The sequence below is a fragment of the Grampus griseus genome, assembly GCF_964374135.1.
Source record: "Grampus griseus genome assembly, chromosome: 8".
Classification (NCBI taxonomy): domain Eukaryota; kingdom Metazoa; phylum Chordata; class Mammalia; order Artiodactyla; family Delphinidae; genus Grampus; species Grampus griseus.
Window position 1 is genome coordinate 103,175,241 of NC_139002.1, and position 27,868 is coordinate 103,203,108.

Below are 27,868 nucleotides of genomic sequence, written 5' to 3' on the forward strand. Positions count from 1 at the left end.
GGGACAGAAAGGGACAGATGATTTCAGTCAGAGGGTTAACTGTCGCTGTGTCAAAGGGATGGCAAAGAATTATAGAAGCACAGGACAGCGCTGTGTAATTGCATTTGGAAGAGTCCAGGTGGACTTGCCAGAGGTGGTGACATGAAAGCTGAGAGTTGGGACTTCCCTGGGTGGCGCAGTGGTTAAGACTCCACGCTCCCAATGCAGGGGGCCTGGGTTCTATCCCTGGTCCAGGAACTAGATCCCACATGCATGCTGCAACTAAGGAGCCTGTGAGCCGCAACTAAGGAGACTGCCTGCTGCAACTAAGGAGCCCCCCGGTTGCAACTAAGACATGACGCAACCAAATTAATTAATTAATTATTTTAAAAAGCTGAGAGTGAAGGATGAGTAGAAGTTTTCTGGTGAGAGGATGGGAGGAAAGTTTACTAGAGCAACTGCTACCATCAGGGGGTATGAATTAGAAAAAGGAATGCACCACCACATCAGGGCTCACAGCTTATTGACTGGAACGTGGGCTGAATTTCAGCTCCCAACTTCCCACTGCAGCCAGGAACCCATGTGCAGTAGACAACCTGCACAGCCCTGTGAGGCAGCATTGGTTCAAGTAGAGATAATTACAGGAAGAAAAAAAGAAAGCAGAGCAAGGGCTCTTGGGAAGCACAGAGGGGTAAGGTCTCCGGTAAAGGATGTGGACATCAAGCCAGGTTAGCTCACCAAGAGCGGAGCTGGGAAGGGGCCTTCCCTGAAGGCTAAAGGGCACTCTCTGAAGCTGGGAAAGAATGGGAACTGGGGCGGGGCGGGGATGCCAGGGCCCCCATCCAGGTGGCAAGATAGATGGATGTTTTCACAGGGCCCTCTGCTGTGGTCCTACCAGCGGGGCCTTACTCTGTAGGGTTCGGTTTGAAGCAGTCTCACTTGCCGTCACATTGAAGAACAGCCCCAAGCAGGACAGACTCTTAGTGTCCCCATCTGTATAAGAACTGAGCCTCCAGAAGTTTACGGGACTTACTCAAAGCCACCCAGCTAGGAAGCAGGGGGGCTGGGATTTGGACCCAGCATGCTTAGCCACTACACCCTACTAACCTGTTTTCTTTTTCTTTTTTTTTTTGAATTCGGGTATAGTTGCTTTTCAATGCTGTGTTAGTTTCTGCTGTACAGCAAAGTGAGTCAGCTATATGTACACACATATCCCCTCTTTCTTGGATTTCCTTCCCATTTAGGTCACAGAGCATTGAGGAGAGTTCCCTGTGCTATACAGCAGGTTCTCAGTAGTTAATCTATTTTATACATATTAGTGTGTATATGTCAGTCGCAATCTTCCAATTCATCCCCACCCTTTTCCCCCTTGTGTCCATACGTTTGTTCTCTACGTCTGGGTCTCCATTTCTGCCTTGCAAACTGGTTCATCTGTACCATTTCTCTAGATTCCACATATATGCGTTAATATATGATACTTGTTTTTCTCTTTCTGACTTACTTCACTCTGTATGACAGTCTCGAGGTCCATCCATGTCTCTACAAATGACTCAATTTCATTCCTTTTTATGGCTGAGTAATAGTCCATTGTATTCTGGCTTTGTTTCTCTGCTTGAAATTCAAGTGCCAGATAGAGGGAACCTAATGTGTTTATGAGGGAAGGTCAGTTTTCCCAAGGGAAAGGCGAGGAAGAGATACTGACTTACTCGTAGACTGCCACTGGGATCCCTCGTGGAAGAAGGGAAATGGATGTTGGGTGGACAACCTTAGAACATAAACTGTCCTTCAGTGTAGAAATTTAGAACCTCTTGCCCTGTCCTCTGTGCAAGACTGGCACTGTGGTCCCCAAGGTTCCATCCCTGCGGTGAGTGGACACCCAGTCTCCAGAGCCAAACCCTGGCTCTGCCACTCACTGATTGACGCTGAGCAAGTTGCTTAACCTGTCGGTGCCTCAGTTTCCCCATTTGGGTTAAAGATAGTGTCACCTACCTCCTAGGGTTGGGAGGAGGACCAAATGGGTGGGTTCCTTGTGTGTCGTAAGCACTGTATGTCAGCTATAATTATCATTATTTGAACCAGTAGGATCCAATCAATGTGAACTCAGCCATCCACTGATCTGGGTTGACTCACTCATCTGGGCAAGGGAAGGGAGGGAATGATGGGCAAGAAGGGAACTTGGAGCCACAGCCCTGCTGAGAGAACTCTGAAGACCAGGAGCGGATGTCTAAAGGGGTCTCCAGAGGAGCCCTGGTGTGGGCTGTGGGAGGGGACACCACTCCATCCCAAACACCTCCTGCATGTACTCCCCTCTTTGCATGCTCCCAGGAGTCTGATTTGAGAGTTTGCTTTGTGTTTCTTTCTGCAGTTACAGCGCCCACTCATCTGAGGTCCAGTAACAAGAGTAGCCATGAGCGCTTCACCCATGGTACTGCATTCAAGCTTCGAAACCTGGTGGTGGTGGTGTTACCGAAAGCTCGGCCTCTCTGTACACCAGTGCCGAACCAAATCCCGGAGACAGAGTTTTGGGTGAAGTAGAAAAGGATAGCTTTATTGCTTTGCCAGGCAAAGGGGAACACATCGGTCTTCTGTCTCGAAAAACTATGTGCCCCGACCCCAGAGGATTTGATGGAGGGTTTTAAAACAGTGGTTCAAAGGTGGGGTCTCTGGGCTTCCCTGGTGGCGCCATGGTTAAGAATCCGCCTGCCAATGCAGGGGGCATGGGTTCGAGCCCTGGCCCGGGCAGATCCCACATGCCGCAGAGCAACTAAGCCCGTGTGCCACAACTACTGAAGCCTGTGCCCCATGCTCTGCAGTAAGAGAAGCCACTGCAATGAGAAGCCCGCGCACAGCAACAAAGACCCAATGCAGCCAAAAATAAAAAATAAAATAAATTTAACAACAACAAAAAAGAAAAGGTGGGGTCTCTGACAAGATAAGGGCGTAAGCAGGCTAATCTCAGGTGGTCATCTCAATCTGGGTGAGCTTCTCTGGTCCCTTTAATCTCGCCTCAGGTGGTTTCTTGGCTGCTCCTCCCTTGATGAGCAACTGTTCAAATCCGCCCTTTGGAACTCAGGAAAGGTCATGGAGGCTGGAGTCTTGCCTAAAAGAAATGGTGGACAAAAGGAGGCCTCTGTGCCCAGGCCCCACTCGGTTTCAGCAGTATCAGTCAGGGTCCTGGATGGTTTGCCCAGACACAGATTACTGTCTTTAGCAGAAAAAGCCTCTCTCGGAAGGATACTGGGAACTCATGGCATCTCGATGGAGGTCGGACATCCAGGCTTAGAAAACAGAGTGCTCCAAAGGCTGGGCAGCCAAACCCACAGCCAGCACTGTACTCAAGGAACAACTTAGTCCCCTTGCCAGGCACTGTGCCCTCTGTCCCTCACTCAAGATTCAAGGCTTCAGGAGGGAATCCCCCACCCCCACTTGGGACCTGGAGCAAGGAAAGGGGCGGGCATCTTCGGATTCTGGACTAAGAGGCTGGAGGGCTGCACATACTAGCGAACTACCTCTAAAGATCTGGTGCTATGGTGCTAACAGAAAGAGGCAGGGGTGAACGCTGGACAGACCAACAAAGGAAAAAGAAATATCCACTGCAGTAGATTCTATTATAAACATCCCCATTCTAGAGATGACAAACTGAGGCTCGAATAGTTAAGGGAATCTTTTGCAGCTAGTAAGACATGTGACTTCAGAACCCATGACGCCATTGTGCTTCTCTGGAGTTCTTTTTGCTCCCCCCACCTTTCCAGAAAACGTGAATTTAGTGAATCCTCGGGAAGGAGACAGGGGAATGACTTGGCAATGTCTGGCACATACTGAGCACAATAAAAGTTGGGTGGATGGATGAAAGAAGGGAATTGGGGAGCAAAGGAGGAGTCATTTGGAGATATGTGATGAGGGTTTACGATCGCATGGGGTGGGCTTATCTCTAAGCAGACCTGAGTTGATCCAACCTCCCCAATCCTTATTCTCAAATCACTTAGTTCCTGCTTTACCAACAACCGAGGACTTTTTAGACGCTCCCTTGGCCAAGCGCCCTGGCCGAGAATTGCACTGTCACTTGCGACCAGCTCCCTGGGCCCGAGGACGAAGGGCGCAGGCCCGGGAGAGGCTGTGGCTGGCGGAGACTGACCTGGAGGGGCAGGGGCGGGGGCGGCGTGGAGGAGGCGGAGGCCGGCGGTCCGCTCTGCTCCAGCTCGATTGCCATGTCCCGCCAGGCGAAGGACGACTTCCTGCGGCACTACACAGTCTCGGACCCCCGGACCCACCCAAAGGGCTACACAGAGTACAAAGTGACGGCTCAGGTGAAGTGGGGCCCAGCGGGGACTTTGCCCTTTTAACAAGGGGGGGGCCGTGTTTTACGTTAAGGCAAGACGCTGCTGTAAGCTCCCATGTTAGACGACAGATATGGATTTCCCCTTTAAGGGGAGGTGCCGGTAGGGCCTTAGTTTACGTCTTTAGCCATCAAGGGGCGGGGCCATAGGAGGGCGGGGCCTTTTTAAAAGGGCGTGACAGCCGTTCCCAGACTGAGGTGTGGATGACCACGCGCAACGCGTGACATCTATCTGTCAGGCTGTGAATTTCTTTTAAGTTAACATGAAAACTCTGGCTCAACTCAAATACTGGTTAGTTCTCCAATCTCTTGGAGTAAGTTTTATCTATTGGTTTGTTTGATATTTATATAAAAGCCCTTTAAGGAGTTGAATTACTTTTAATTTTTAAAAAAATAATGCTTTGTGTATGACTAAAAATTCATACAGGTCAAAAGAAATTAAGGAGTAAGCCTCTTCACACAGCAGGAAGTCAATAGATAAAGACTGAAGTTGATGTATGAAGCAGTAACAACGTTATAAGCATATATAAAGACGGAGGAAATCATGAAAAGAATTAAAAACAAACAGTATAACAATATCTGTAGAATGATATACAAGAACTGCCTAGGGAAGATTTTTCACTGTAAAATTTTTGTACTTTTACAATTTTGAAGTAGGCAAATATTAAACTGGTGCATTAATGACTATTAAAGTGGAGCAAAAATGTAGAGACTTCCAAAGTGATTTAGAAATTTATTTATTTTTATTTTTGGCTGCGTTGGGTCTTTGTTGCTGTGCGCGGGCTTTCTCCAGTTGTGGTGAGCGGGGGTTACTCTTCGTTGCTGTGCGCGGGCTTCTCATTGTGGTGGCTTCTCTTGTTGCAGAGCACGGGCTCTAGGTGCACAGGCTTCAGTAGTTGTGGCGCACGGACTTAGTTGCTCCGTGGCATGTGGGATCTATCCGGGCCAGGGATCGAACCCGTGGCCCCTGCATTGGCAGGTGGATTCTTAACCACTGTGCCACCAGGGAAGTCCTCCTCAATGTTTTTTAAATATAGTTTCTTTTATCCAAAATATTTTAGGCAAGTCTGTTGTGAAAAGCAAAGTCCAGGGTTTCATTGCTAGCAGTCCCTCCACAGGTCATGTCCCCTCTCTGAGCCTCTACTTCCTCATCTTTTAAATGGGCATGTGAATCATGTCTGCCTCCCTGGGGTCTAGGATAATGAACAGATGTTTTGAAAACTGTCAAAGTTACTTCAAACTGTAGGATTTTTTTTTTATTATTATTATGAACGTAACATAATGAAAATGGAGTCTTTTTTTCCACCTAAGACACCAGTCTGCTCTTTCTGGGTCACAACCCCAGTGAGGGTTTCTTCTGTGTCTGGGAGTGTTCACACACACAGGCTTCCTCCTTTAAGGGAGAAGTGGCTCCTGGGACAGAACCTCATTCTTTAGAGAACTTGGGGTTCTTTGTTTTCCGAAGGAGATGCAGGGACTTGGCCCATTGAAGGACCTGAGATAAAAGTTGGGCTGAGAATGGAGTCCTCTAGATGGGCCTTTAGGGACCTGGGGCCCTTTACTGGAGTGCTTGCACTTACACCTAGACAAACAGAAAAAACAAAGAAACTATAAGGGGCTAAAAATAACTGTATGCCTGTAAAGCCTAGGCAGTTATGAACAATAAGATACAAAAAGACCACAAACCAGTTGCCACTTCTGAGGTGCCTGGAGCAGAAGCAGGGTACTGCGCATGGTCCCCGCACACAGCACCACCAAGGGGGTGGGCAGACCACCTAAGCCGCCCCTCCAGCCCAACCCACAGATCTGCCCCTGCCCTCACCCCATTTAAGGAAACAGTCAACCCTCCTCGGAGACAGCGGATAAGGGCACATGTTACTTGTTTTCCATGCCAAACCAGTAAAGCCTTAGGTCCCAATGAAGCCGTGCCTGAATTTCTCAGCTGGCCTCATCAATTTCTGTTGATTAAAGAGTCCAAGGACCGGTAACAATTTGACAGATGAAGAAACTAAGGTGCATGGTAGAAAAACTGCTAAAAGTTACACTCAAAGCCTTAAAGCCAGGACACCTTGATACCACTGGCCAAAGCGCTCTGCCCCTTTGAAGGTGGCTAGGAGGTGGCCCCGATTTTACAGGGTGATGGGGTGTCTGCGATGTCAATCTCTGGTCTCACTGGTTCTTAACTTTCTTCCTCAGTTCATCTCAAAGAGGGACCCGGAGGATGTCAAAGAGGTGAGCCTCCTGGGAGGAAGGGACCATTTCGTAATTCCAGATCTGGAAACAGTAAAGGGACGGGGGTAACTCTGCCAGGAGACCAGCCCCCTTCCTCGCTGGCCCTGGGAGGAGAGGGTGCTGTGCCCTAATGCACACACAGTGTGGGGCCAGGCTGGGGGTGGGGAAGGCCACTTCCTACCGTTGTTCAGCCCTGTCGAGTCACGTGTCCCTCTTAGGTGGTGGTCTGGAAGCGGTACAGTGACTTTCGAAAGCTGCATGGAGACCTGGCCTATACCCACCGCAACCTCTTCCGCCGCCTGGAGGAATTCCCTGCCTTCCCCCGCGCCCAGGTGTTTGGTGAGTCTTGATCCCAGCTTTCAGGCCAAAGATGGAGAGGGCATTGAGCAAAGGGGACCCCTGCTGGTGAGGGCTGGATAGAGGGACCCTGAAACTCCTGGCAAAGACGTGTTTCAGACAGCTGGAAGGGCCCTTAGAGATGGCCTCATTTGACAGATGGGGAAATTGCTCTCCCCTTATTGTGTGTTGAGCCCTTTAACATTCCTGTTCTCATTAGCCCCATTTTCAAGATGAGGAAACTGAGGCTCAGGGAGTTGAAGGGGCTTGACCTGTAAGTGGCAGGACCTGAACTCCAAGCCACAAGCCAGTGTTTCCTCTAGACCTGTGCTTGTCCAGAAATAGCAGCCACGGACCACCTGTGGTTGAGGAGCCCCAGAGACGTGGCTAATCTGAACTGAGATGTGCTGTCTGATCGAATACACACTGAGAAAAGAATGTAAACTATCTCAGTAATTTACATATTGATTACATGTTCAAATGAGAATATTTTGGATATACTGGGTTAAATAGAGTGTATAATTAAAATTAACCTGTTTCTTTTTACTTTTGTAAAATGTGGCTTCTCGGGAATTCCCTGGTGGTCCAGTGGGTAGGACTTGGCACTTACACTGCTGTGGTCCCGGGTTTGAGCCCTGCTCGGGGAACTAAGATCCCACAAGCTGGTGCAGCACGGCCAAAAAAAAGAAAAAAGGTGGCTTCTAGAAAATCGTAAATTATACGTGAGGCTCACATTCCTTGTTACGTGTATCTCTAGACTCAGAGGACATGTTCTTTTGTAGCAAGGTGAAAGCTCGTTCCTGGTAGATTATGCCAGGTAAAGTGAAGGACAGCAGGTTCCCCACCCTGACAGCATGATAACTAGCCCAGAGTTAAATAACCCTGCATGATACCTAGACCAGAACAGTGAAACTGTAAAAATGGGGCTACTTGCTGTGTGACCTTGGGTGAGTCAGCTCCCCTAAGTCTTACTTTCCTCCCTAATACATCAAAACCACCTGTAATTATCTGTTTCCTGTTGGTTGCCTGCTTCCCCCTGCCTAGGATGTGATACGCATGAGGGCAGAGACCTTGCTTTTCTCTCATTCACCTTCTGAACCTAGCACATAGTAGGTGTTCAACAAACATCTGGTAAATGGATGAATAGGGAGGTTGGTCCCTCCTTGCAAGACCCTCACCCCAGGCAGAGCCAAGGAAGATTCCTAGGAGAAAGGGGAGGGGGGCAGTGGGCTCCTCAGAACCAGGAAAAGTGGCCTGGGGGCCAGAAGCCCTTGTGGGTCACTGTTCTCTCCCTGCCCCTTGTCCTGGCGGGTGCAGGCCGGTTTGAAGCCTCGGTGATCGAGGAGCGGCGAAAGGGGGCCGAGGACTTGCTTCGCTTTACTGTGCACATCCCCGCACTCAACAACAGCCCCCAACTCAAGGAGTTCTTCCGGGTATGTGTACCTGCTCTCCCCCCGTCCTCCGCACCTGGGAAGCTTACCTGCCCACCAGGGTGCACCCTGTGACTCCCCGTGGCTGGTCTTTCTCTCCTGAAGGGTGGGGAGGTGACACGGCCCTCCGAGATGTCCAGAGACGTGCATATCCTGCCACCCCCTCTGATCCCCACACCGCCCCCTGACGAACCCCGGGTGCAGCCTCATGAGCCCTGGTTGCCCCAGCCGCTCCCTGCAGAGAGGAGGGGCCTCGAGGAGTTGGAGGTGCCAGGTACATGGGGTGGGAGAAGGAGCCAGGGCTGGAGGGCCCAGAGCATGTGTATATGGGGGGTGGGGACCACTCCCTCCTCAGTGAAAAGCCTGGGGTGTTTCGCAGCTCCTCTACCACCATCCTGCTGAGGAACTCTGCACAGGTCATTTTCCTTCTCTGGGCTTTAGCTTCTTAATCTGTAAAATGGGCACAAACCCTAAGAACGGGCTTATGTATGCCTGTGGTTGCTGAAAGGATACAGTGAGAGGGTAATTACATTTTGAAAGCTGGGAAATAATAAAAGCAGGCATGTCCCCAATGATCTATTCCTCAGTGGACCCCCTGCCATCCAGCCCTGCCCAGGAGGCCCTGGATCTCCTCTTTAACTGTGGGAGCACCGAGGAGGCGTCCAGTTCCCCCGGCCGAGGCCCCCTCACCGAGGCTGAGCTTGCCCTCTTTGACCCCTTCTCCAAGGAAGGTAACAAGTTGGGACAAGTGAGGGGTGGGGCGAGGGCGGTAGCTGGGCAGGAGGTCCTTAGGGGCAGGGAGGCAGAGGCGGGCACAGCCAGTGGCTGGCCTCGCCTTGCCCGTGTAAATCTGAGAAAGGCGGCCCCTGTGGGTGAAAGGCAGCCTTGGTGAGAATTAGAAGCAGTGACCTTCCCCCGTGCTGGCGAGCTGGACGGTCCCGTACAGTGAGCAACCACGGAGGAAGTGAGCCACTTCCCACCATGGCATCTTCTCCCTGAGAAAGCTGTGGAACCAGCAGGATGTCACTGTGCCCCGGGAGGATTTCAGTTCCTTTGCTGGAAGCCCGAGGTGGGGTTTCCTGGCTAGCTTGGGGTCTGGCTGTAGATCTTCTGCCAAGAGGCCCTGTTGGTCAAGGGAGGGGAGGTCTGGGTTCAGAGGAGAGCAGAGGAGGCCTCTGGAGCAGCCACTGACATGTGACGGCACCAGAGATGGAAGGCCCCCCATGGAGGCCCTGGTCCTGAGCTCCTTGTCAGATCAGGGACTTGACCGTCCCAGGCTCTGAGACACGGGGTCTTTCCTTTTTAAAATTCTCCAAGTTTATGCTGTTACTGCAACTGGGGTATTGAAGTGGCTGACTGCACTTCCGGATCATCACGCAGCAGTTTCATTCTGGATTCCGCAGCAGTCTTTTTAAGCCCATTTTTTGGCTTCCCTTGGTGACCTCTTGGGTAGGCCCTTAGCTTTCTGAGGTCCGATCCAAATCAGGACCTCAGTCTCCCATCCACTTTTCTCCCATCCACGTCCCCGCCAGCTCAGGCCTTGGCCATGGTGACAAGGGTGTGAGGACTGTCCTTTTACTCTTCTTGTTCTTCTTATCCCCCTGCCCTGCTCCCAGGGCTGGGGAAGGGAAAGAAGGGACTGGAGGGGAAAGGCAAGAGTGGTGTCACCATGGCTGATGAACCGGCCACAGGTGGGCGGGCATCCAGATACTCTGCCTTGCCCCAGCCAAACCCCCTGGGGTACCCAGTGCCCAGATGCTTGGGCAGGAGCCTGTCAAGACTCCTCAAAGGCAGCTCCCATAAGACATTCCCTTGGCCCACGGACAAACTCCTAAACCCTTGCCCACACCAGGCCTGGAAGTGCACTTCACTCAGATGCTGCCTTCTACCCTTGCCCCTCTTTGTGGGCACCTCCAGCCAGCCTTTCACCGTCGGAATTCTCCAGGCGAGGAGCCGGCGCTCGTCTCTCTGTTTTCAGCACATACACCAGGGTCTTGAACTCAAGTACTAGGGCATCCCAAGAACTCTTCCGTCTTCTGCTCCATTAGCAACACAGGGAGGGCTGTAGTCCAACTGGGAAGTGAGATGTCACCTCCCCTTCCTGTAAGAGGCCCCTGGTCTCCACATGGGGTCCCTTGGATAGGGTTGGAGAGAGGCCCACCCTTCCCTCTCCAGGCCGGTGGTGTGCAGCGGTGGTTCCCAGTCCTGCACCTTCCCTTCAAAGGCCCTTTCATCAAAGATTCACCAAATCTCTAGCCTTCTTTTGTGTAAGCTATGGAGGGCATCTTTAACCATCTCTTTGCCAGTCCTAGAGGATATGAGAGCCCTTCTGTCTGGAATGTGCGAATACCTACCACCCCCTGTCTTCACATTTGGGGGCCTCAACTGAAATTGTAAAACCTTAAAAAAGCCTTGAGATTTTCTGGATCCATTATCCTAAGATTACAAGGCTTGGAGCATTTCTGCCCTTGACCTGGCATAGTTGGTCTAGCATCCTTCAGTTAAACTTTATGGAGGAAATTCTTGGATTTATAGGTCAAGCGTAGTCAGGACGGAAGTAGAACCAGTGACCCAGAGCTTGCAAGCTAATGTTAATGTGTACCTAAAGAAAGAATTAGGCTACACTGTACATCTGAAACTTATATAATATTGTAAATCAATTATACCTCAAAAGAAAGAAAGAAAGGAGGAAAGAAAGAAAGAAAAAGAAAGAAGGAAAGGGAAACAATGAATTAGGGAAGTAAGGGTGTTTTTACCAAAGTACATGAACTCCACCAATCAAATAGATCATGGCTAGTGTGCTATGTACAAGTGGCTTTTGGATTGCTCAGGCACTGAAGAACCCAGGACAGGCTGGTGGGCAAGAGAGGTCTGGGGATGGACAGCAGGCCCTGGGAATAGGAGGTCCAGTCTGGCTTGAGTCCTCCATATCTGATTGCAGAAGGTGTAGGCCCCAGTCCTACCCACATGGGTGAGCTGGCAGCATTGGAGGCAGAATCTGAAAGACTGGACCAGGAACCCTGGGAGCCAGGAGGGCAGGCGGAGGAAGAGGACGAGGAAGGAGGGCCCGCCCCTGCCTATCTGAGCGAAGCCACAGAGCTCATCACCCAGGCCCTACGGGATGAGAAGGCAGGCGCCTACCCTGCAGCTTTGCAGGGTTACCGGGATGGTGTGCACATCCTGCTTCAGGGAGTTTCTGGTGAGCGGGACTGGAGGGCGGAGGGTCAGGCTTGGGGTACTGGCTGGTGCAGTGAAGAGAGAGGAAAGTAAAAAACAAGTCAAGGATCAGAATTGCTCCTCACTGGCCAATTGTATAACCTTGGGTGGCCTCAGTTTTATTTGTAAAATGGGGAGAATATATCTGCCTCCCAGGGAGCAGGGAAAGACACATGGTGATGCTCTGAACTGTAAGGGGCTAGACCAGGGCTTCTGAACCCAGGTATCTCTGCTGAGCCATTCTGTCTTCACAGGTGACCCATCACCTGCCCGCCGGGAGGGTGTGAAGAAGAAGGCGGCTGAGTACCTGAAGCGGGCAGAGGAAATCTTGCACCTGCATCTGTCCCAGCTCCCACCCTGAGACGGGAGAGGACCCTTTCCCAGGACTCTAGCTCCAGCACTGCCAGCCACCCTCTTCTCCTCTCCCTGGTGCCTGGCCTGATCTTCTGGTCTTGTAACTCCAGAGGCCATTTCTGTGTGTAACTGGACCAAGAATGAGACAAATAATGAATTCTCAGCTCCCTGACCACACCTGCCACCTTGGAATCAGGGACTCACAAGTCTGATCCTGCCTATCTCTATCTTGATATGTGAGCAGCAGCTCTGGTCCCTAGGCTCTTTGTTTATCCATCTAGAACCGGGGTCTGCAGACTATGTCCCGCACCCAAATATGGCCCACTGCCTTTTTTTGTAAGGCCCACAAGCCAGAAGAGTTTTTACTTTTTTTTAATAGTTGAAAAAATTCAAAAGAATAATATTCTGTGGCAGGTGAAAATTACATGAAATGTAAGTATCTAAAAAATAAAAGTTTATTGGAACACAACCAGGCTTGTTTGTTTATGTGTTGTCTATGGTTGCTTTTTCACTACACCAGCAGAGTTGAATAGTTGCAGAGTTGACTGGTTACGACCTGTAAATCCCAGAACATTTACTGTTCTGGCCCTTTGCAGAAAAAGTTTGCTGACCCCTGATCTAGAAAATAGGGAGAAGAGTCTCCAGGGAAACATTAGAGAATGACAGCAAGGCCCCTTGAGCCAGGTTATTGGGTGAAGAGGAACCAAAGCGGGTGCACGCACTTCTGGCCCGTGGTTCAAAGCCAAACCGTGATGATTCAGAGGGCTGGAGCCTGGGAAGGCGTGGCCCCACTCCTGCCCCGCCTCTCCTACAAAGCGATTGGTTGCGGAAGGGACTACAAACCGGAGCATCATGGGAGTGGCCCAGACCGCCGAGGTGCATGATGGGCGGGCTTTAGCTGGGCCTGAGCGTGAGGAACAGTGTTGACCCTGAACTACAACGCAGAGCATCTCGGGAGGCCTGCTCGAAGATCTGTGGGAAGCCACAGGACTCGGTGAGAGAACTGCGGAGCCAAACGGACGGCGGGGATGCTTAGACCAGGGCGGGGAGGCGGGCCCGTCGGGGTCGGCCCCGCCCCGCCTCCCCTGAGCCTCCGCCGGCCTTGGCGTGCTCTCCCGCAGGATGGGGCGAGTAGCCGCACCTGTGCACGGGATGCTGAGCGCCCATCCTCCCCCCCCAGCCCACCCATGCCCGGCTACGAGCTGCCCGTGGGCACGTGCGTGGACATGTGTCCGGCCGCTGAGCGCGCCCAGCGCGAAAAGGAGCGCCGCCTGCACCGCTTCGAGGTGGCGCCGGGGTGTCGCGGGCACAGGCCCCGAGCCGACCCGCAGCGCGCAGTGAAGGAGTACAGCAGGCCGGCCGCCGGGAAGATCCGGCCCCCACCGAGTCAGCTGCGTCCGCCGTCCGTGCTGCTGGCCACCGTGCGCTACCTGGCCAGCGAGGTGGTGGAGCGCACCGACGCGTCCCGCGCAGAGGTAGCCAGCTTCGTGGCGGACCGTTTGCGCGCCGTGCGGCTGGACCTGGCCCTGCAGGGCGCGGGCGACGTCGAGGCGGCGTTGGTGCTGGAAGCGGCGCTGGCAGTGCTGCTGGCAGTGGTGGCGCGGCTCGGACCCAGCACAGCGCACGGGCCAGCGGACCCGATGTTGCTGCAGGCCCAGGTGCAGGAGGGCTTTGGTTCTCTGCGGCGCTGCTATGCGCTGGGCGCCGGGCCCTACCCCCGGCAGGCCACCTTCCAGGGCCTCTTTCTGCTCTATAACCTAGGTGAGTCGGGGTCCCCACGATAGAACAAGGGGCAGGCGGCCCTCCGTGAGGACAGTGGAGGCCGGGAAAGGAAGGAGAAGCTTTAAAACCTCACCAGAAGCTCCCTCTCCATCCCTGCCTCCCAAGTGTGTGTCTCAGCCAATGCACAAGATGTACCGGCTCCTACTTGGACCTTCTGGCCTGTCTCTTCCCATCTTTGGGTCTCAGTTTTCTCGTTGCAAAAGTGGAGGGGATGGGGTTAGAATGGGACAGTTGATCTAGATAGTGTTTTTTTTGTTTGTTTGTTTTTGTTTTTGCGGTACGCGGGCCTCTCACTGTTGTGGCCTCTCCCGCTGCGGAGCACAGGCTCCGGATGCGCAGGCTCAGCGGCCATGGCTCACGGGCCCAGCCGCTCCGCGGCATGTGGGATCTTCCCGGACCGGGGCACGAACCCGTGTCCCCTGCATCGGCAGGCGGACTCCCAACCGCTGCGCCACCAGGGAAGCCCTAGATAGTGGTTTTCAACCTTTTTTTTAAACCTCCAGTTCAGTCAGTGTTACAAAGCAGCCAAGAACACATATGCTAACAAACGTATCTGAAACAGAAGGTTCAAGACTAGATCTTTTCTATGGATGGATGGTGCATTTTAATAAATTCTTTTTAATTGTAATAAAATGCTGTTGACTTCACAACCACTAATGGGTCAGAAGCCTCAGTTTACAAAAAGTGACCCAAGTTTCCAGTGTCGTGATTCTTGGAAGGGGAGCAGAGGCAGAATTTGAAAAAATAATTGCCTCACCAGGCGGACAGAGGAGGATGTGGCAGAAGCAACTCCCAAATCTTGGGGCAGCTACGGCAGTGGAGAAAGGGCTGGGTTGGAAGTCAGAAAACTCAAGATTTGGTTGGGTCAAGTTCTACTACGTACAAACTCTAAGGCCGTCTGAGGCAAGTCATTAAATTATCTGGGCCTGTTTCCTTCCTCTGTAGACACTGCCTCACTTTATTATGAGGACCCAGACTATTTGAAGGGGTTCTCGAACCTCTGGCAACAAATTCTGATGTGGCTTAGGAAAGGGCCAAGGGGGAAAGGGGGAGGGAGGGTGGGCTTGGCCTGGGGGAGGGGCGTGGCCAGACTGGGAGGTGGGGGTGGGGTGGGGAGTGAGGTAGCGTGATGAGCTCCGAGGAGGGCCGGAAGGAGGTGGCGGAGGTGGCGTGGCTGAAGACCCGAGCAGGTGGGAGGGGAGATAGGGGGAGACCTAAGGGGATGGCACGGGAGGTGGGCCTGCTCCAGAAGGAATCAGCGTCCTCATTTGGGCTTCCCGCCCTCACAGGCTCGGTGGAGGCCCTTCACGAGATTCTGAAGCTGCCCACTGCCCTGCGTTCCTGCCCAGCCCTGCGCACTGCCCTGGCAGTCGACTCTGCCTTCCGCGAAGGCAACACTGCACGCCTGTTTCGCCTGCTCCGGACCCTGCCCTACCTGCAGAGTTGCGCCGTGCAGTGCCATGTGGGCCGTGCCCGCCGGGGAGCCCTGGCCCGCCTCGCTCGTGCCCTGAGCACCCCCAAAGGCCAGACCTTGCCCCTGGGCTTCATGGTCCACCTACTGGCCCTGGATGGGCCCAAGGAGGCACGGGACCTGTGCCAGGCCCATGGACTGCCCTTAGATGGACAGGAGAGAGTTGTGTTCCTGAGGGGTCACTACACTGAGGAGGGGCTGCCACCTGCCGGGACCTGCCAAGTACTGGTGGGGAACAAGCTTGGAGGGCGCACCCTGGAAGAGGTGGTCACGGCAGAGGAGGAAGATGAGGCTGTAGACACACCCAAGTCTGCGGCATGAGGAGGGCTGTGCAGTCTCCCAGAGCCCCAGGAGTGGGGCTGAAGCGCTCAGGTTTTTTTTCATGATTCCCACACAGTAAAAGGAACTCGTTGGGCATCCCTGGTGGCGCAGCGGTTAAGAATCCACCTGCCAACGCAGGGGACACGGGTTCGAGCCCTGGTGAGGGAAGATCCCACATGCCGCGGAGCAACTAATCCCGTGCGCCACAACTACTGAGCCTGCGCTCTAGAGCCCGTGAGCCACAACTACTGAAGCCCGTGCGCCTAGAGCCCATGCTCCGCAGCAAGAGAAGCCCCGGCAATGAGAAGCCCGTGCACCGCAGTGAAGAGTAGCCCCACTCACCGCAACCAGAGAAAGCCTGCGCACAGCAACGAAGACCCAACGCAGCCAAATATAAATAAATAAGTCTAAAAATAAATAAATAAATAAGTGAAAGGAACTTGTCTTGCAAGGACAGCAGCTAGGCTCAATTTATTTGGGGAGGGCAGGGAGGAGTTGAGACATGCTAGGGGCGTGGGGGGAGCGGAACCCAAATTGGGCAATGCCCTATCCACCCTGGGCCTCAGTTTCCCTGCTGGTCACTGAGGAGTAGCTCTGGTGGTCTCTGAGTTGACATCTAAGGTTGCCATTATGCGTCCCATCCTAACCCACCCACCACCAAGAGCAGTTGGTGGTTTTGCCATCCCCACCATCCCTATCTCCTGTTCACCCTCTGCCAACCAAGAGCCAGGAAGAGGGAAAGTTTCATCTGGGGCTTGTCACTCCCTTCAAGTGTCCGCACCAGTGGGGCCCTGAGCTGTTGCCTCAGAAGTTTGAGAGGGTCCTGTGGTCGTGCCCTTTCCTAGCATCAGGAGAGACGGGGACACACTCAAAGAAAACTGGAGTGGGAGAGGGTTAGGATAAAGGGTGGGGATGGGAGCTGAAGAATGAGGGCTAGGGTCAGAGGTCAGCCACAGGCCTCAGGGTGGCTGCTGCGCCCTCCAGGGCCACCACCAGGATGCTGAGCTGCCTCTGCACCTCAGCCCAGGCTGCAGATCCGGGGCCTGTGTTCATGGCCTTGGAGCAGGCATTGGACAGGCCCGGGAACGTGGGTACAGAGCCGGTGCGGGGTGCCCAGAGCACATGGCTGACAGGAGAAATGGGGGAGGATAGGACCATTCAGGGGCCAGGAGAGAGGGGAGCTTCAGCCCGGAACAGCTCCTGTATACAGCTAGGCACAAAAGCCCCTCTCCACTGGTGGTGGGAAGAGATGCAGGTTCTAGTCCCAGGGTGACCTTCACCGATTTGCCTCCCATCCTTTAAGCCTGACTCCCCAACTGTCTCAAGGGAGTGGGTTGTGCTCTAAAGGCCAGCAAAACTGACATTTTCGTCCCTCCAGCGGGTGCCCATTGCCCAGCCTCACTGCACCTCGAAGAGCTTCAGGACAGGTTCACCTGTAGTAGCGTTCCTCTGGGAAGGCTCGCGAATTCAGGAAAGTCCGTTCCAAGAGCATCAGCTGGTCATTGAGCATCCGCACCTGCAGGGGGCTGGAGGCGACAGGGCCCTCTGATCACCCTACAGCCAGCAGCCCAGCTGCCAGCCTGCGTCCTGCCCTGGATGCCGCCCTCCCAGACACCTGCTTGCAGCCCTTGCTCACTCGGGGGTGCCCTTCTGCAGTGCTGATACGTGTTGGCCCAACACCGTGGCTGCCTCCTCAAACTTCTCCACTGCGGTCACCAGAGGTCCTGTGGGGAACAGCCAGCATCTTAGCCCTGGGGGTGCAGGGCTCCCCATGCCTCAGTGTTGGGGGGGCTCCGTACCCAGGCTGATGTTGTGCTGCTCCAACAGGCCACCAAGGTCCTGCTGGGCAGCCTGCAGGAGGCTGCGGAGGGTCTCGCTGTAGTCACTGACATTGAGAGGCAGGAAGAGGCTGTCACTGAGCCGGAGAAGCACACTGCCCACGGTCTGGGCCACGGCCTGATGGCTGCTGAAACCTTGCAGGAAGCGCAACAAGGCCAGGACTCAGTCTTCAGCCCATCCTCCTCCAGCCTCAGGATGCCCCTTGCCCTCATCCTCACCAGGGTCCACAAACTTGTCCACGTAATCAAAGGTGTCAAAGGCTGTGTGGTAGGTAGGGTAGATCCGGGCTGAGGTCTTGCTCTGGGGGAACAAGACCCAGAGGTGACAAGCTTGGGATGGGAAGTGGAGGGAAGCATACAATGTAGAGACATTATTTCAATTCAATTGTCACCACATCTGTGAGGAAGGTTCTAGGATTCCTACTTTACAGAGGTGGAAGCAGGCTCAGAGAGGTTAAGTAACCTTCCTGACATCACACAGCTAATAAGTGGCAAAGCTGGGTCAGGTGCCAGTTTCCCGTTTCACATGAAGGAGAAGAACCTGGGGTTTGCAGTCAGACAAGAGGATTCACATCCCAACTCCACCACTCAAGAGTGGTGTAGCCATGGAGGGGTGAAAGGGCCTTTTGGAGCATCAAACAGGGAGACAGGTTGGGCACTCTGCATCCCTTATCTCACTTTACCCTCAGACCACTGGTTTATACTGTTATTTAATCTATTCTGAGATAAACATTTTAAGATCTCTGGAATCAGGATGCTTCTTACAGTCAGTGTCATCCTGCAACTACCTGACAGTGCTTTCTTCCCTCCTGAATAGTGCGTATCATGACCGTGCATCTTATACTCAGCTGTATCTTAAATTTGATAAAATAACATAGATGAGGGTGAACATGCTCAAGAGAGGTAAAGAAACTTGGCTGAGGTAGCACAGCTAATGAGTGATGGAGCTGGGTTCAGTTTGCACTGGAGCGGCCCGAAGGAGAGGAGGGGGCTGGTGGAGCAAGGAACCGGGATGGGGGACGGAGGGGTGTCCGCTTACCCGGTCATAGGTGTAGGCGATGTCCATGGAGGAGATGCCCAGGAAGTGAATGAAGGGTGCGTAGTCGCTGCTCGCACCCAGAGTGCCCAGGCTGCGGTCAGGAAGATGGTTAGGCTGCAGGGCGCTGGGCCAGCTCACCAGCCCGGAGTCCCCAGCCCGGCCCTGGGCTCACCTGGGGACCAGGCCGTACACCGGGCTGCTACGGTTGGAATATCGGATCCAGTTGTCATAGATGCTGAGACTGCCGGGGCCTGGTGCGCGGATCTGAGCGGAGGGGGATCTAGTCTCGGGGCTGGCCCCTCCCCAGGCCCCACGACCAGGCTGGTCCTCCGCTCTGCCCACCCGAGCCCACGCACAGTCCTGCGGGTCCTACAAGGCCCACCCCGCAGCCTCAGTCCCACCCCCAGCCCTTCTAATAAGTACCAGCTCCAGCCCCGCCTACCCCGTGTAGCCCCGCCCCGCCCGTCCTCCTCCCAGCCCAGCTCCCAGCCCCTCCCATTTCCACCTGTTTGGCTGCAGAGAAGATGACGCTTTGGACCGGGGGCGTCCCCTGCGCCCTCAGGGTGGCATTGGCTGTGAGGGGATCCGAGAAAGACTCTATTCGGGCCCCGCCCTTTCGTTTCCCTCCTCCCCGAGTAAGCCCAGCCGCCCCTCATACCAAACACCGAGATGTCCACGTTGATGTAGGCTACGGCGCGCTCCTGCAGCTTGCTGAAGGACTCCTGCAGGCGGGTGGGACCCCGTCAGCCCCGCGCTGCCCTGCCCCGGAAACCCCCTCGAGCGGCGAGCTGCGGGGCTCGCTCACCTCCGTGAACTCTGTGGAGCCGATGAGCCCAAACTCCTCTGCCCCCCAGCTCGCAAACACGATGGATCTTCGGGGACGCCAGGTGCCTGGGAAGGGGGATAAAGGGCTGGAGGGCAAGATTCCTCGGATCATGGGGTGGCTTAGGGGGAAGGTTGGGGATGTGGAGAGGAGGGAGGACTGGAACGGGCCGGGCACAGGCTACTGTAGGTAGGTCCTGGCACCTCCCTGGCCAAGCCTTCCCTGAGGCTCCATCCTCCTTTTACCCGCGCCCCTCCGCTTCTGTGACAGCCCCCAACATTGACGCCAACACCGATCTCCCTCCGTCAGGGGGTCCCTTCTGCCAGAATGCCCTATCCGCCTCTTCTCTCTGGCTATGCTGATTAGAGGTCCCCCAACTCTCTCCTCCATGCATCCTATGCAAAACTCTCCCCTAATCATCTTCACTTGGCGATGATACATTCACATGCTCCTTAGAGCGTTATCCACATTGAGCCAATCCTTACAACACGTCGTGAGGGACAGACTATGACTCTCTCCATTGAGGAAACTGAGCCATAGAGAAGTTTAATGACTTGCCAGGATTACACAGCTGGTAGGCAGCAGAGCCAGGGTTCAAATCCAAGGCCTGGCTCCAGAATCCAGGGGCTTAACCAATGTCCCACATTGCTTCTCATAGCCTCCCACAGCCTGGCTTCCATCTCCAGTCTCTGTGCTCTCGCTGCTCTTGCCACAGGCCTCAGCCACCTCCCGGAAGCCTCCGAGGTCCTTGCTTGACCCCCTCACCGCCTTCAGATTCCCCCTACCCCTCCACAGCGCTATGGGCTCCTGGCTGTGCTCCCGTCTCTGGATGCAACCCAGTCCCCTTTGATCATTCCTCATCTTTTTGTTTTAAACCAAACTTTTTAAGTATAGGGACTTCCCTGGTGGCCCAGTGGTTAAGACTCTGCGCTCCCAAGGCAGGGGGCCTGGGTTCGATACCTGGTCAGGGAACTAGATCCCGCATGCCGCAACTAAAAGATACTGCGTGCCACAACTAAGACCCGGTGCAGCCAAATAAATAAAATTTTTAAAAATTTATTTTATTTTATTTATTTATTTTTGACTGTGTTGGGTCTTCATTGCTGCGCGCGGGGTTTCTCTAGTTGCAGCGAGCAGGGGCTACTCTTTGCTGCAGTGCGCAGGCTTCTCATTGCAGTGACTTCTCTTGTTGCAGAGCACGGGCTATAGGTGCGTGGGCTTCAGTCGTTGTGGCTCGCGGGCTCTAGAGCACAGGCTCAGTAGTTGTGGCACACGGGCTTAGTTGCTCCGCGGCCCGGGGATCTTCCCGGACCAGGGCTCCAACCTGTGTCCCCTGCATTGGCAGGCAGATTCTTTTTTTTTTTTTTTTTTTTTTTTTGGGTTCGCGGGCCTCTCACTGTTGTGGCCTCTCCCGTTGCAGAGCACAGGCTCCGGACGCACAGGCTCAGCGGCCATGGCTCACGGGCCCAGCCGCTCCGCGGCATGTGGGATATTCCCGGACCGGGGCACGAACCCGTGTCCCCTGCATCAGCAGGCAGACTCTCAACCACTGCGCCACCAGGGAAGCCCGGCAGGCAGATTCTTAACCACTGTGCCACCAAGGAAGCCCTAAAAATTTTTTAAGTATAAAATGATTACATGCTTGCAATGAAAAATTCTCATTTTTTTCTGCCAAAAATGCATAAGATGAATCTAATCAGACAAACCCAAATTGAGGGACAGTCAACAAATGAAATATCAGGATCATGAAAGAAAGAACAGCTAAGAAACTATTACAAATGACCCACGCAACTACTACATGTGCAACGTGTGATCCTGGATTGGTTCTTGGACGAGAAATTTCTTTTGCTCTAAAAGTTATTGGAACAGGGGCTTCCCTGGTGGTGCAGTGGTTAAGAATCCACCTGCCGGGTTTCCCTGGTGGCGCAGTGGTTAAGAATCCGCCTGCCAATGCAGGGGACATGTGTTCGAGCCCTGGTCCGGGAAGATCCCACATGCCTTGGAGCGACTAAGCCCATGCGTCACAACTACTGAGCCTGCGCTCTAGAGTCCGCGAGCCACAACTACTGAGCCCATGTGCCACAATTACTGAAGCCCGTCACCTAGAGCCCTTGCTCCGCAACAAGAGAAGCCACTGCAATGAGAAGCCCACGCACCGCAACAAAGAGTAGCCCTCACTCGCGGCAACTAGAGAAAGCCCGTACGCAGCAACGAAGACCCAATGCAGCTAAAAAAGTAAAATAAAATAAATAAAGTACTTTGCCCATTTAAAAACAAAACAAAAGTTTTCAGAACAATTGGCAAAATTGTTAATTTCCTGATTCTGAGTATTGCACTGTGGTTATGAAAGAAAATGTCCTTATTTTTAGGAAATATCGAGCTCTGCCACCTGGTCCAGCTGCTCCTTCCCACATGCTGTGCCCTCCACCTGGATCTCCACCCCTACCTCTCCCAGAACTGCCGCCTCCCTGCGCTCTGGCTTGCATCTGGAAAGCCTGGTAGGTATTTTTCCTTATAGCACGTTTCACAGTTGTCATTACAGCATGAACTCTGGTGTTCACTGGGGGATGTCCAGTGCCTAGAACTGGCCTGGCACATAGTAGCCACGGGGGACATATTTGTTGAGTTGACGATTGTCCGTCACCCCTGCCTCAACTGGGCTGAGACTCCCTGAGGGCAGAGCCTGGGCACTGCCTCGCTCGAGGCCACATCTGGCCTCGCTTCATTGGAGGGGCCCAGGAAACCCTCAGAAGGTATTGCACAAGTTCCCTGCACCACACTGGGCTACTCGAGCGAGGCCAGGGCTGGTGTCCATGCATGTCTGCCCCCAGGGCCCTCAAGCTTCGCCCAAGTGGGGACTGGAGAATGAGAGAGAGGAGGGGGGACAGGACGCCCAAAAGCTCGGGGAGGACTGAGCTGGAGGCGACCTCCTGGGGAGAGAGTCCCTGGACCAGGGGAGCAGGATCCGCTCACCCTTCTTCAGCAGAGTCCCCAGGACGCGGGAGAGCTCCAGGAGGACAGCAGTGCCACTGCTGGGGTCCACGGCCCCGTGAACCCAGCTGTCCCGGTGGTTTCCATACAGCACATAGCGGTCTGCCGGGAGGAGCAGAGTCAGACGCCCAAGTGGAGGAGCGAGGGTGGGTGGGGCAGCCAGGCTGGGCAGAGGGGGCGTGGTCAGGGGCGCTCAGAGCAGGGCCGGGTCCTGGGGGCGCAGGGAACAGTGAGGCGGCGCTCACCAGGCTCCACGGCCCCGCGGATGATCCCCAGGACGTTGGAGGAGTTCCGCAGCTCCAGGCGGTTGTAGACACTCACGTTCACCTGGCTGGGGGAGCGTAGGGGTGTTAGGAGTCTTCCCCTCCACCAAAGTAGGAGAAACTGAGGCCCAGAGCAGGAAAGGGACCTGGCAAGATCACTTGCCTGGAAATACCAGGAGAGACAGCGAGGCTAGAGCCCAGCTCTTCTGATTCCAATTCTCCTTTGTACTCACTCACTTATTGGATACCTAGTGTATGCCAGCAGCGTACCAGGCTCTGGGCGATGACTGAGACAGACATGGACCCCACCCTCGTGAGGCCTCCCTCTCCTGAGGGAGGCAGACCCCAAGGAAGTGAACAACTGCAGGCAGTGAAGGGGCTTGGGAGGACACCGACAAGGTACCTGGTGGCAGGTGGGGAGGTTAGTGCAGGCCAGGAATGACAGAGCGTGGGGAAGGATGTTCCCATCAGCAGGAACAGCAAGTGCAGAGGCCCTGATGTGGGAAGGAGCTGGGTGTGTTCAAGAGAGGGGGCGGCTGGAGAATGGAGGTCCAAGGTGAGGTGGGGGGGACCCCACAGGGCCTTGTGAGGCACGCAGCTGTTTCACAGGCTTCCCCAAAGACAAGACAGATACTCTGGAATCAGGGAGGGGTTGGGAGACAGGAGAAAGGGAAAGGCCAGGCCTTGAAGTGAGCACTGAGGAAACCAGGATCAAGGAAGCATAACAAGGGAAGAGAAGGGAAGCGTTGGGGGAGGAGGGGGCCCCATCTCACCTGCCTGCTGGGAAGATACCATCAGAACGGAAGCCGGGCCCCAGCTTGTAGTCACAGCCCAGGGCTCCCTGCCAGGCAGCCGGGGCTGAGGCTCCCTGCAGGTTGCTGGGGAGGAGGAGGAGGCCCATCAGAGCAAATATGGGTGCGGGGGTTGAAGTTTGGGGGCCACTGGAGAGTGGGAAGGAGACCCCAGGGCAAAAGCTCACCAGAGAAGGACTTCTGCATCCTTGAAGCCAATGGGCTGAGTGGGAATTGGGGGAAATCCGGAGGCATTGTCAGAGTCCAGGCGGAAGGAGGAGGGGTTGGCTGGAAGGTAAGGAGTCAGGGGGTCCCCAAAATACTCAAAGTAGGAGCCTCGCTCCACCCCCGAGGGAGGAAGTCCCCAGGAGTGCGGGAAGGTCTCGTTCGGCAAGCTTTTCCCGTCGTTGATATCTGCAGGGTCCGTGTACACCAGCACCCCAGCCACCCCATACTTGGCAGCATTCACAGCCTGCAGAAGGCAGAGGAGGCTGTGTTTAGGGGAGGGGCGAGAAGGGGGCACATCTTGTTCCTCTTCCTCCCTCCCTCACTGTGGAAGCCAGGACAGATCTGTCTTCCCACCCGCAAGATGATACTTAACGCAAGTCATTTGTTGCAGTGCCGCTTGAGGCAGCAAAAGACTGTTGAGCCTAGGCAACGGCTCATTAATGGGGTCATTAAATAAACGGAGGTACCCTACAGTGGAGTACTATGCAGTTGTGTAAAAGAAGGAGGATGTGCTCCTAAACCCATGTTCATATAAACACTGTTCATAGTAGCCAAAAGGTGGAAACAGCCCAACCGTCCATCACTGATGAATGGGTAAGGAAAACCTAGTATATAACGTGCAAAGGAATATTACTGATTCTTAAAAAGGAGTGAACTTCTGATACATCAATGAACTTTGAAAACATTGTGCTAAGTGAAATAAGCCAGACACAAAAGGACAAATATCACATGATTCCTCTTATGTGAGGTACCGAGATGAGGCAAATTTATAGAGACAGAAAGTCAAATAGAGGTTACCAGGGGCTGCAGAGGGAGAATGGGGGAGTTAGTGTTTAATGGGTACAGAGTTTCATCTGGAACCATGAAAGCATTCTGGAAATGGTTAGTAATGATGGTTGCATAATATTGTGAATATCCTTAATGCCATTGCAGTGTACATTTTAAAAATGGTTAACCTGGTAAACTGGTAAAATGTATGTTACATATATTTTAGGACAGTAAAAACAAAACAGTACATTAAAAAAAAAAAAAAGATCAAGGACAGAGTTTATGCACCAATTGAGAATGATCTCCAGGACGTATTAAGGTGAAAAAAGCATAGCTCAGAACAGTATATTTATGCTACCTTTATATAAAAGGAGAAGGAAGTAAGAATATATCTTCATATGTTCTTCTTCCCAAATAAACTCTGGGTACATATCCCATAAACAAACAAACAAGCTACCTTTTTGGAGGATGGCATTATGAGAAAACTTTTTCACTCTATACTTTTTTTTTAAAACTGGAAGTTTCATAATCTGTATAATTCCACCACGCCTGTTCGCCTTTCTTCTCTTTTCTTTCCCTTTTTTTACCCCCAGCTCTTATCATGGGCACTTCTTTTATTTATTTATTTATTTATTTTACTTCTTTTTAAATTGTGATAAAGTACACATAACATGAAATTTACTGTCTTAACCATTTTAAAGCGTACAGTTCAGTGGCATTAAGTATATTCCTATTACTGTGCTACCATCACCTCCAGAACTCTCTTCATTTTGCAGATTTGAAACTCTGGACCCACTAAAGACTAACTCCCTAGTCCCTGCTCCCACTCTATACCTTTTTATATCTAAAATAAATAAGTAAGTAAACATTTAAGAAAACACAAACATGTAACCCTCAGTCAAAATTTTGTGTTGAGGGCTTCCCTGGTGGCGCAGTGGTTGAGAGTCTGCCTGCCGATGCGGGTGACATGGGTTTGTGCCCTGGTCCGGGAAGATCCCACATGCCGCGGAGCGGCTGGGCCCGTGAGCCATGGCCGCTGAGCCTGCGCGTCCGGAGCCTGTGCTCCGCAACGTGAGAGGCCGGTGTACCGCAAAAAAAAAAAAAAAAAAAAAAAAAAAAATTTGTGTTGAAAAGAAGCAAGTTGTGGAGGAAGGGACAACAGGAGGGATTTAAGTCGAATGTTCAGAAGAACTATGTCACAGGAGGACTTAGACTTCCAGAATATACCAAAGCTGAAAAATGTGCCCAATTCCTTTATTTCCCAAGGCTCAGGGAGGTTAGGGGAGATATCAAGGTCACACAGCACCTAAGTGTTCTTTGGGCCAATCAATGGGCTAGAGCCTGGCTGGGCAGAGTGCCAAAGCAGGCCATTGGTGGGTGGAAGGAATCCTTCACCCTCTGCTGCCCTGAGCCCAGGGCTTGGCCTACCCCTCAGCCCTGCTCCATCCCCTTCCCCACACATCCTCCTGTCCACTGGGGGCTGCTGCTTACCTTAGCCCTGCGCCCTACACCCCCATAGCGGGTCAGGACGATGCTATCTTGGAGTTTGATGCCCTGTTGGTATAGCTCCATGAAGTCTTCTTCCGAGCCCCGGTTAGCATAGATGAGGAGGCCCTGTTCCCCAGAGAAGGTGACCCTTAGAGCCAGGCCCAGGAAAGAAGGGGAAAGGCTGAGTGGCAGGATGAAGGATTTAGATTCTGTCCCCCAACCTCGCCTAGAGCTTATAAGCTCCCCAAGACAAAGTCACACCTGGTTTGCTCTGTGTCCAGGTACCCTGTATCAGGCCTGGCTTTGAGCAGGGCCCATTAGTGTTTATTGAATGACTAAGTGATGGGCAAAAGGAGTCGTAGTGGAGTGTGGAAGCAAGTAAATTCTGGGTGGGGCTGAGCCCCAGTTGAGGCACTTTTCTTCAACTGCCCGTGGGTCAGGATGGGAGCAGCTGGGGTAGAAGCCAGCGGGAGCTGGGCCATGGCAGTGGGGAGGGGGTGTCCCAGGCCCACCTGAGGGGTTCCGGGGGGAGCATAGGCAGCATATGGTGGTACCACATTGGGGTCCCCCTGCTCCCCAGTCAGGTTCTCTTCACTTCGTTGGGAGGAGAAGAGGATGCCCCCAGCAGGACCCACTGTGGAGAGAGGGCAGTGTCCGGGCTGGGCCGGCAGCTCCCCCGGCCCACGGGCCTCCCCAGGCCAGAGCAGGACCTCACCAACATCCACACGGTTGGGCTGCTTCTGGCTGGGGAAGGACAGCAGCACTTCGTACTCAGAGGTCCCGGCTGAGTCCAGGCCCGACTCCGGGTCCTGCCAGCGCCGCAGTAGCAGCTGCACCAGCGCCTCATCCCGGGGGCTGGTGGCCAGGTGCGGCTCCTTGGAGAGTTCTCTGCAGGGTGGGCCCAGGGTCAGGGAGGAGCCTCTGGCAAACAGGAGGGGCACCTGGGCAGGCCTCTCACCTAAGGTTCTCCCGGATCCTGTTGGCATCGAGCTGTCCCACGACAGCCTCAAGGATCTCCAGGTCCAGGTCCTGGGAGGCTGAGGCACTGGGGGCTGGCAGGTCAGTCCCCTTGGGGATGGCAAAGTGGCCCAGGATGATCCCCAGCCCCAAGAGGGCAGCGGCCCCCAGCACCCCTCCAAGCACCTTCACGCACTGCATCCTGTGGAGTCTTGGCCAGCTGGTGTGGCTCCTTATAGATGGTGTGTCGGGTCCAGTTAACCATTACCTAATAGGTGGCCCTGCCCTTTGGCCACTAGCTGGCAGGGAGAGTAAGGGAGTGTCCTGCAGGAAGGGCCAGGAGCTCTTCACATCCAGCTCGATTTCTGCAACATTCACTTGGAAGAGACCTCCAAGGGGCATCAAATCCATACCTGGATGCTGAGGCTTGGAGAGGGACAAAGTTTCACCCACGGTCTCCCAATAGGAGAGGCCAAGGTAGGACTAGAGCAGGGCTGGGCCTGCTGCCCACCACCCCTGCCTCTGTTTCCCTGGTGTCATTCCATCTCCAGCACATCCAGCCCTGGCTACTTGATTGGGTTTTAAGTTCAAATCCCATCCTTTGCTAGATGTAAGTTGTGTGACCTTAGGCAATTCACTTAGCTTCCCTGAGCCTGTTTTCTTAGCTGTAAAATGGATAATAGAGCCTATTTCACAGAACTGTGGTGCTGTTTTCATTAAACAAGGCCACATCTGTAAAAATGTCTAGCGTGGTGTTGAGCCCATAGTAGGAACTCAGTACACTTCAGCCACTCCTGCCTCATCTGACCCCTTAAAATGCTAAGCCTAGAGCTAAGGGGAAAAGAGGGACTCAGAAGAATTCTCTGTAACTATCCTGCAGGGGTCCCAGTTAATGGGAGAAAGTGGGACTCTTAGAAGAGGAGACTGGGCACTTCACTGGTGGCACAGTGGTTAAGAGTCCACCTGCCAACGCAGGGGACACGGGTTCGAGCCCTGGTGTAGGAAGGTGTCACATGCCGCAGAGCAACTAAGCTTCTGAGCCCCCACTACTGAAGCCTGTGTGCCTAGAGCCCGTGCTCCGCAACAAGAGAAGCCACCGCAATGAGAAACCCGCGCACCGCAACGAAGAGTAGCCCCTGCTCGCTGCAACTAGAGAAAGCCCGCGTGCAGCCACAAAGACACAACGCAGCCAAAAAGTAAATTAAATTAAAAAAGAAAAGAAAGG

The 27,868-nt window shown here is 53.6% G+C and overlaps 3 protein-coding genes across 10 annotated transcripts; 2 read left to right on the forward strand and 1 right to left on the reverse strand.

The window, feature by feature from the left end:
- The first annotated feature begins 146 nt into the window (after nt 1-146).
- On the forward strand, nt 147-12,346 carry SNX15 (sorting nexin 15). 8 transcript variants are annotated; one of them, XM_082661267.1, is made up of 10 exons: nt 147-1,264; nt 2,345-2,404; nt 4,200-4,286; nt 6,512-6,547; nt 6,766-6,886; nt 8,201-8,316; nt 8,419-8,587; nt 8,874-9,044; nt 11,255-11,512; nt 11,784-12,346. In XM_082661267.1, the coding sequence occupies exons 2-10, from the start codon at nt 2,387-2,389 to the stop codon at nt 11,888-11,890; spliced, it is 1,083 nt and encodes a 360-aa protein (XP_082517393.1). In that variant the 5' UTR covers nt 147-1,264; nt 2,345-2,386; the 3' UTR covers nt 11,891-12,346. The 8 variants fall into 8 exon arrangements, with proteins under 8 accessions (XP_082517393.1, XP_082517392.1, XP_082517398.1 ...); XM_082661266.1 differs by lacking the exon at nt 147-1,264 and having other exon boundaries at nt 2,081-2,404; XM_082661269.1 differs by lacking the exon at nt 147-1,264 and having other exon boundaries at nt 2,087-2,404; nt 8,901-9,044.
- Nucleotides 12,347-12,781: 435 nt separating this feature from the next.
- SAC3D1 (SAC3 domain containing 1) lies at nt 12,782-15,882 on the forward strand. Its single transcript, XM_082660826.1, has 2 exons — nt 12,782-13,644; nt 14,955-15,882. Exons 1-2 carry the CDS (start codon nt 12,912-12,914, stop codon nt 15,455-15,457), a joined length of 1,236 nt encoding a protein of 411 aa, XP_082516952.1. The 5' UTR covers nt 12,782-12,911; the 3' UTR covers nt 15,458-15,882.
- A 514-nt stretch (nt 15,883-16,396) lies between these two features.
- On the reverse strand, nt 16,397-26,844 carry NAALADL1 (N-acetylated alpha-linked acidic dipeptidase like 1; the record flags this gene model as incomplete). The annotated part of the gene is made up of 18 exons (XM_082659267.1): nt 16,397-16,583; nt 16,891-16,983; nt 17,094-17,181; nt 17,257-17,430; nt 17,515-17,596; nt 18,335-18,425; nt 18,507-18,598; nt 18,840-18,907; nt 18,993-19,056; nt 19,140-19,225; nt 22,131-22,250; nt 22,394-22,479; nt 23,185-23,289; nt 23,391-23,674; nt 25,690-25,812; nt 26,199-26,320; nt 26,402-26,574; nt 26,645-26,844. 18 exons carry the CDS (start codon nt 26,842-26,844, stop codon nt 16,397-16,399), a joined length of 2,238 nt encoding a protein of 745 aa, XP_082515393.1.
- Between the last annotated feature and the right edge of the window lie 1,024 nt (nt 26,845-27,868).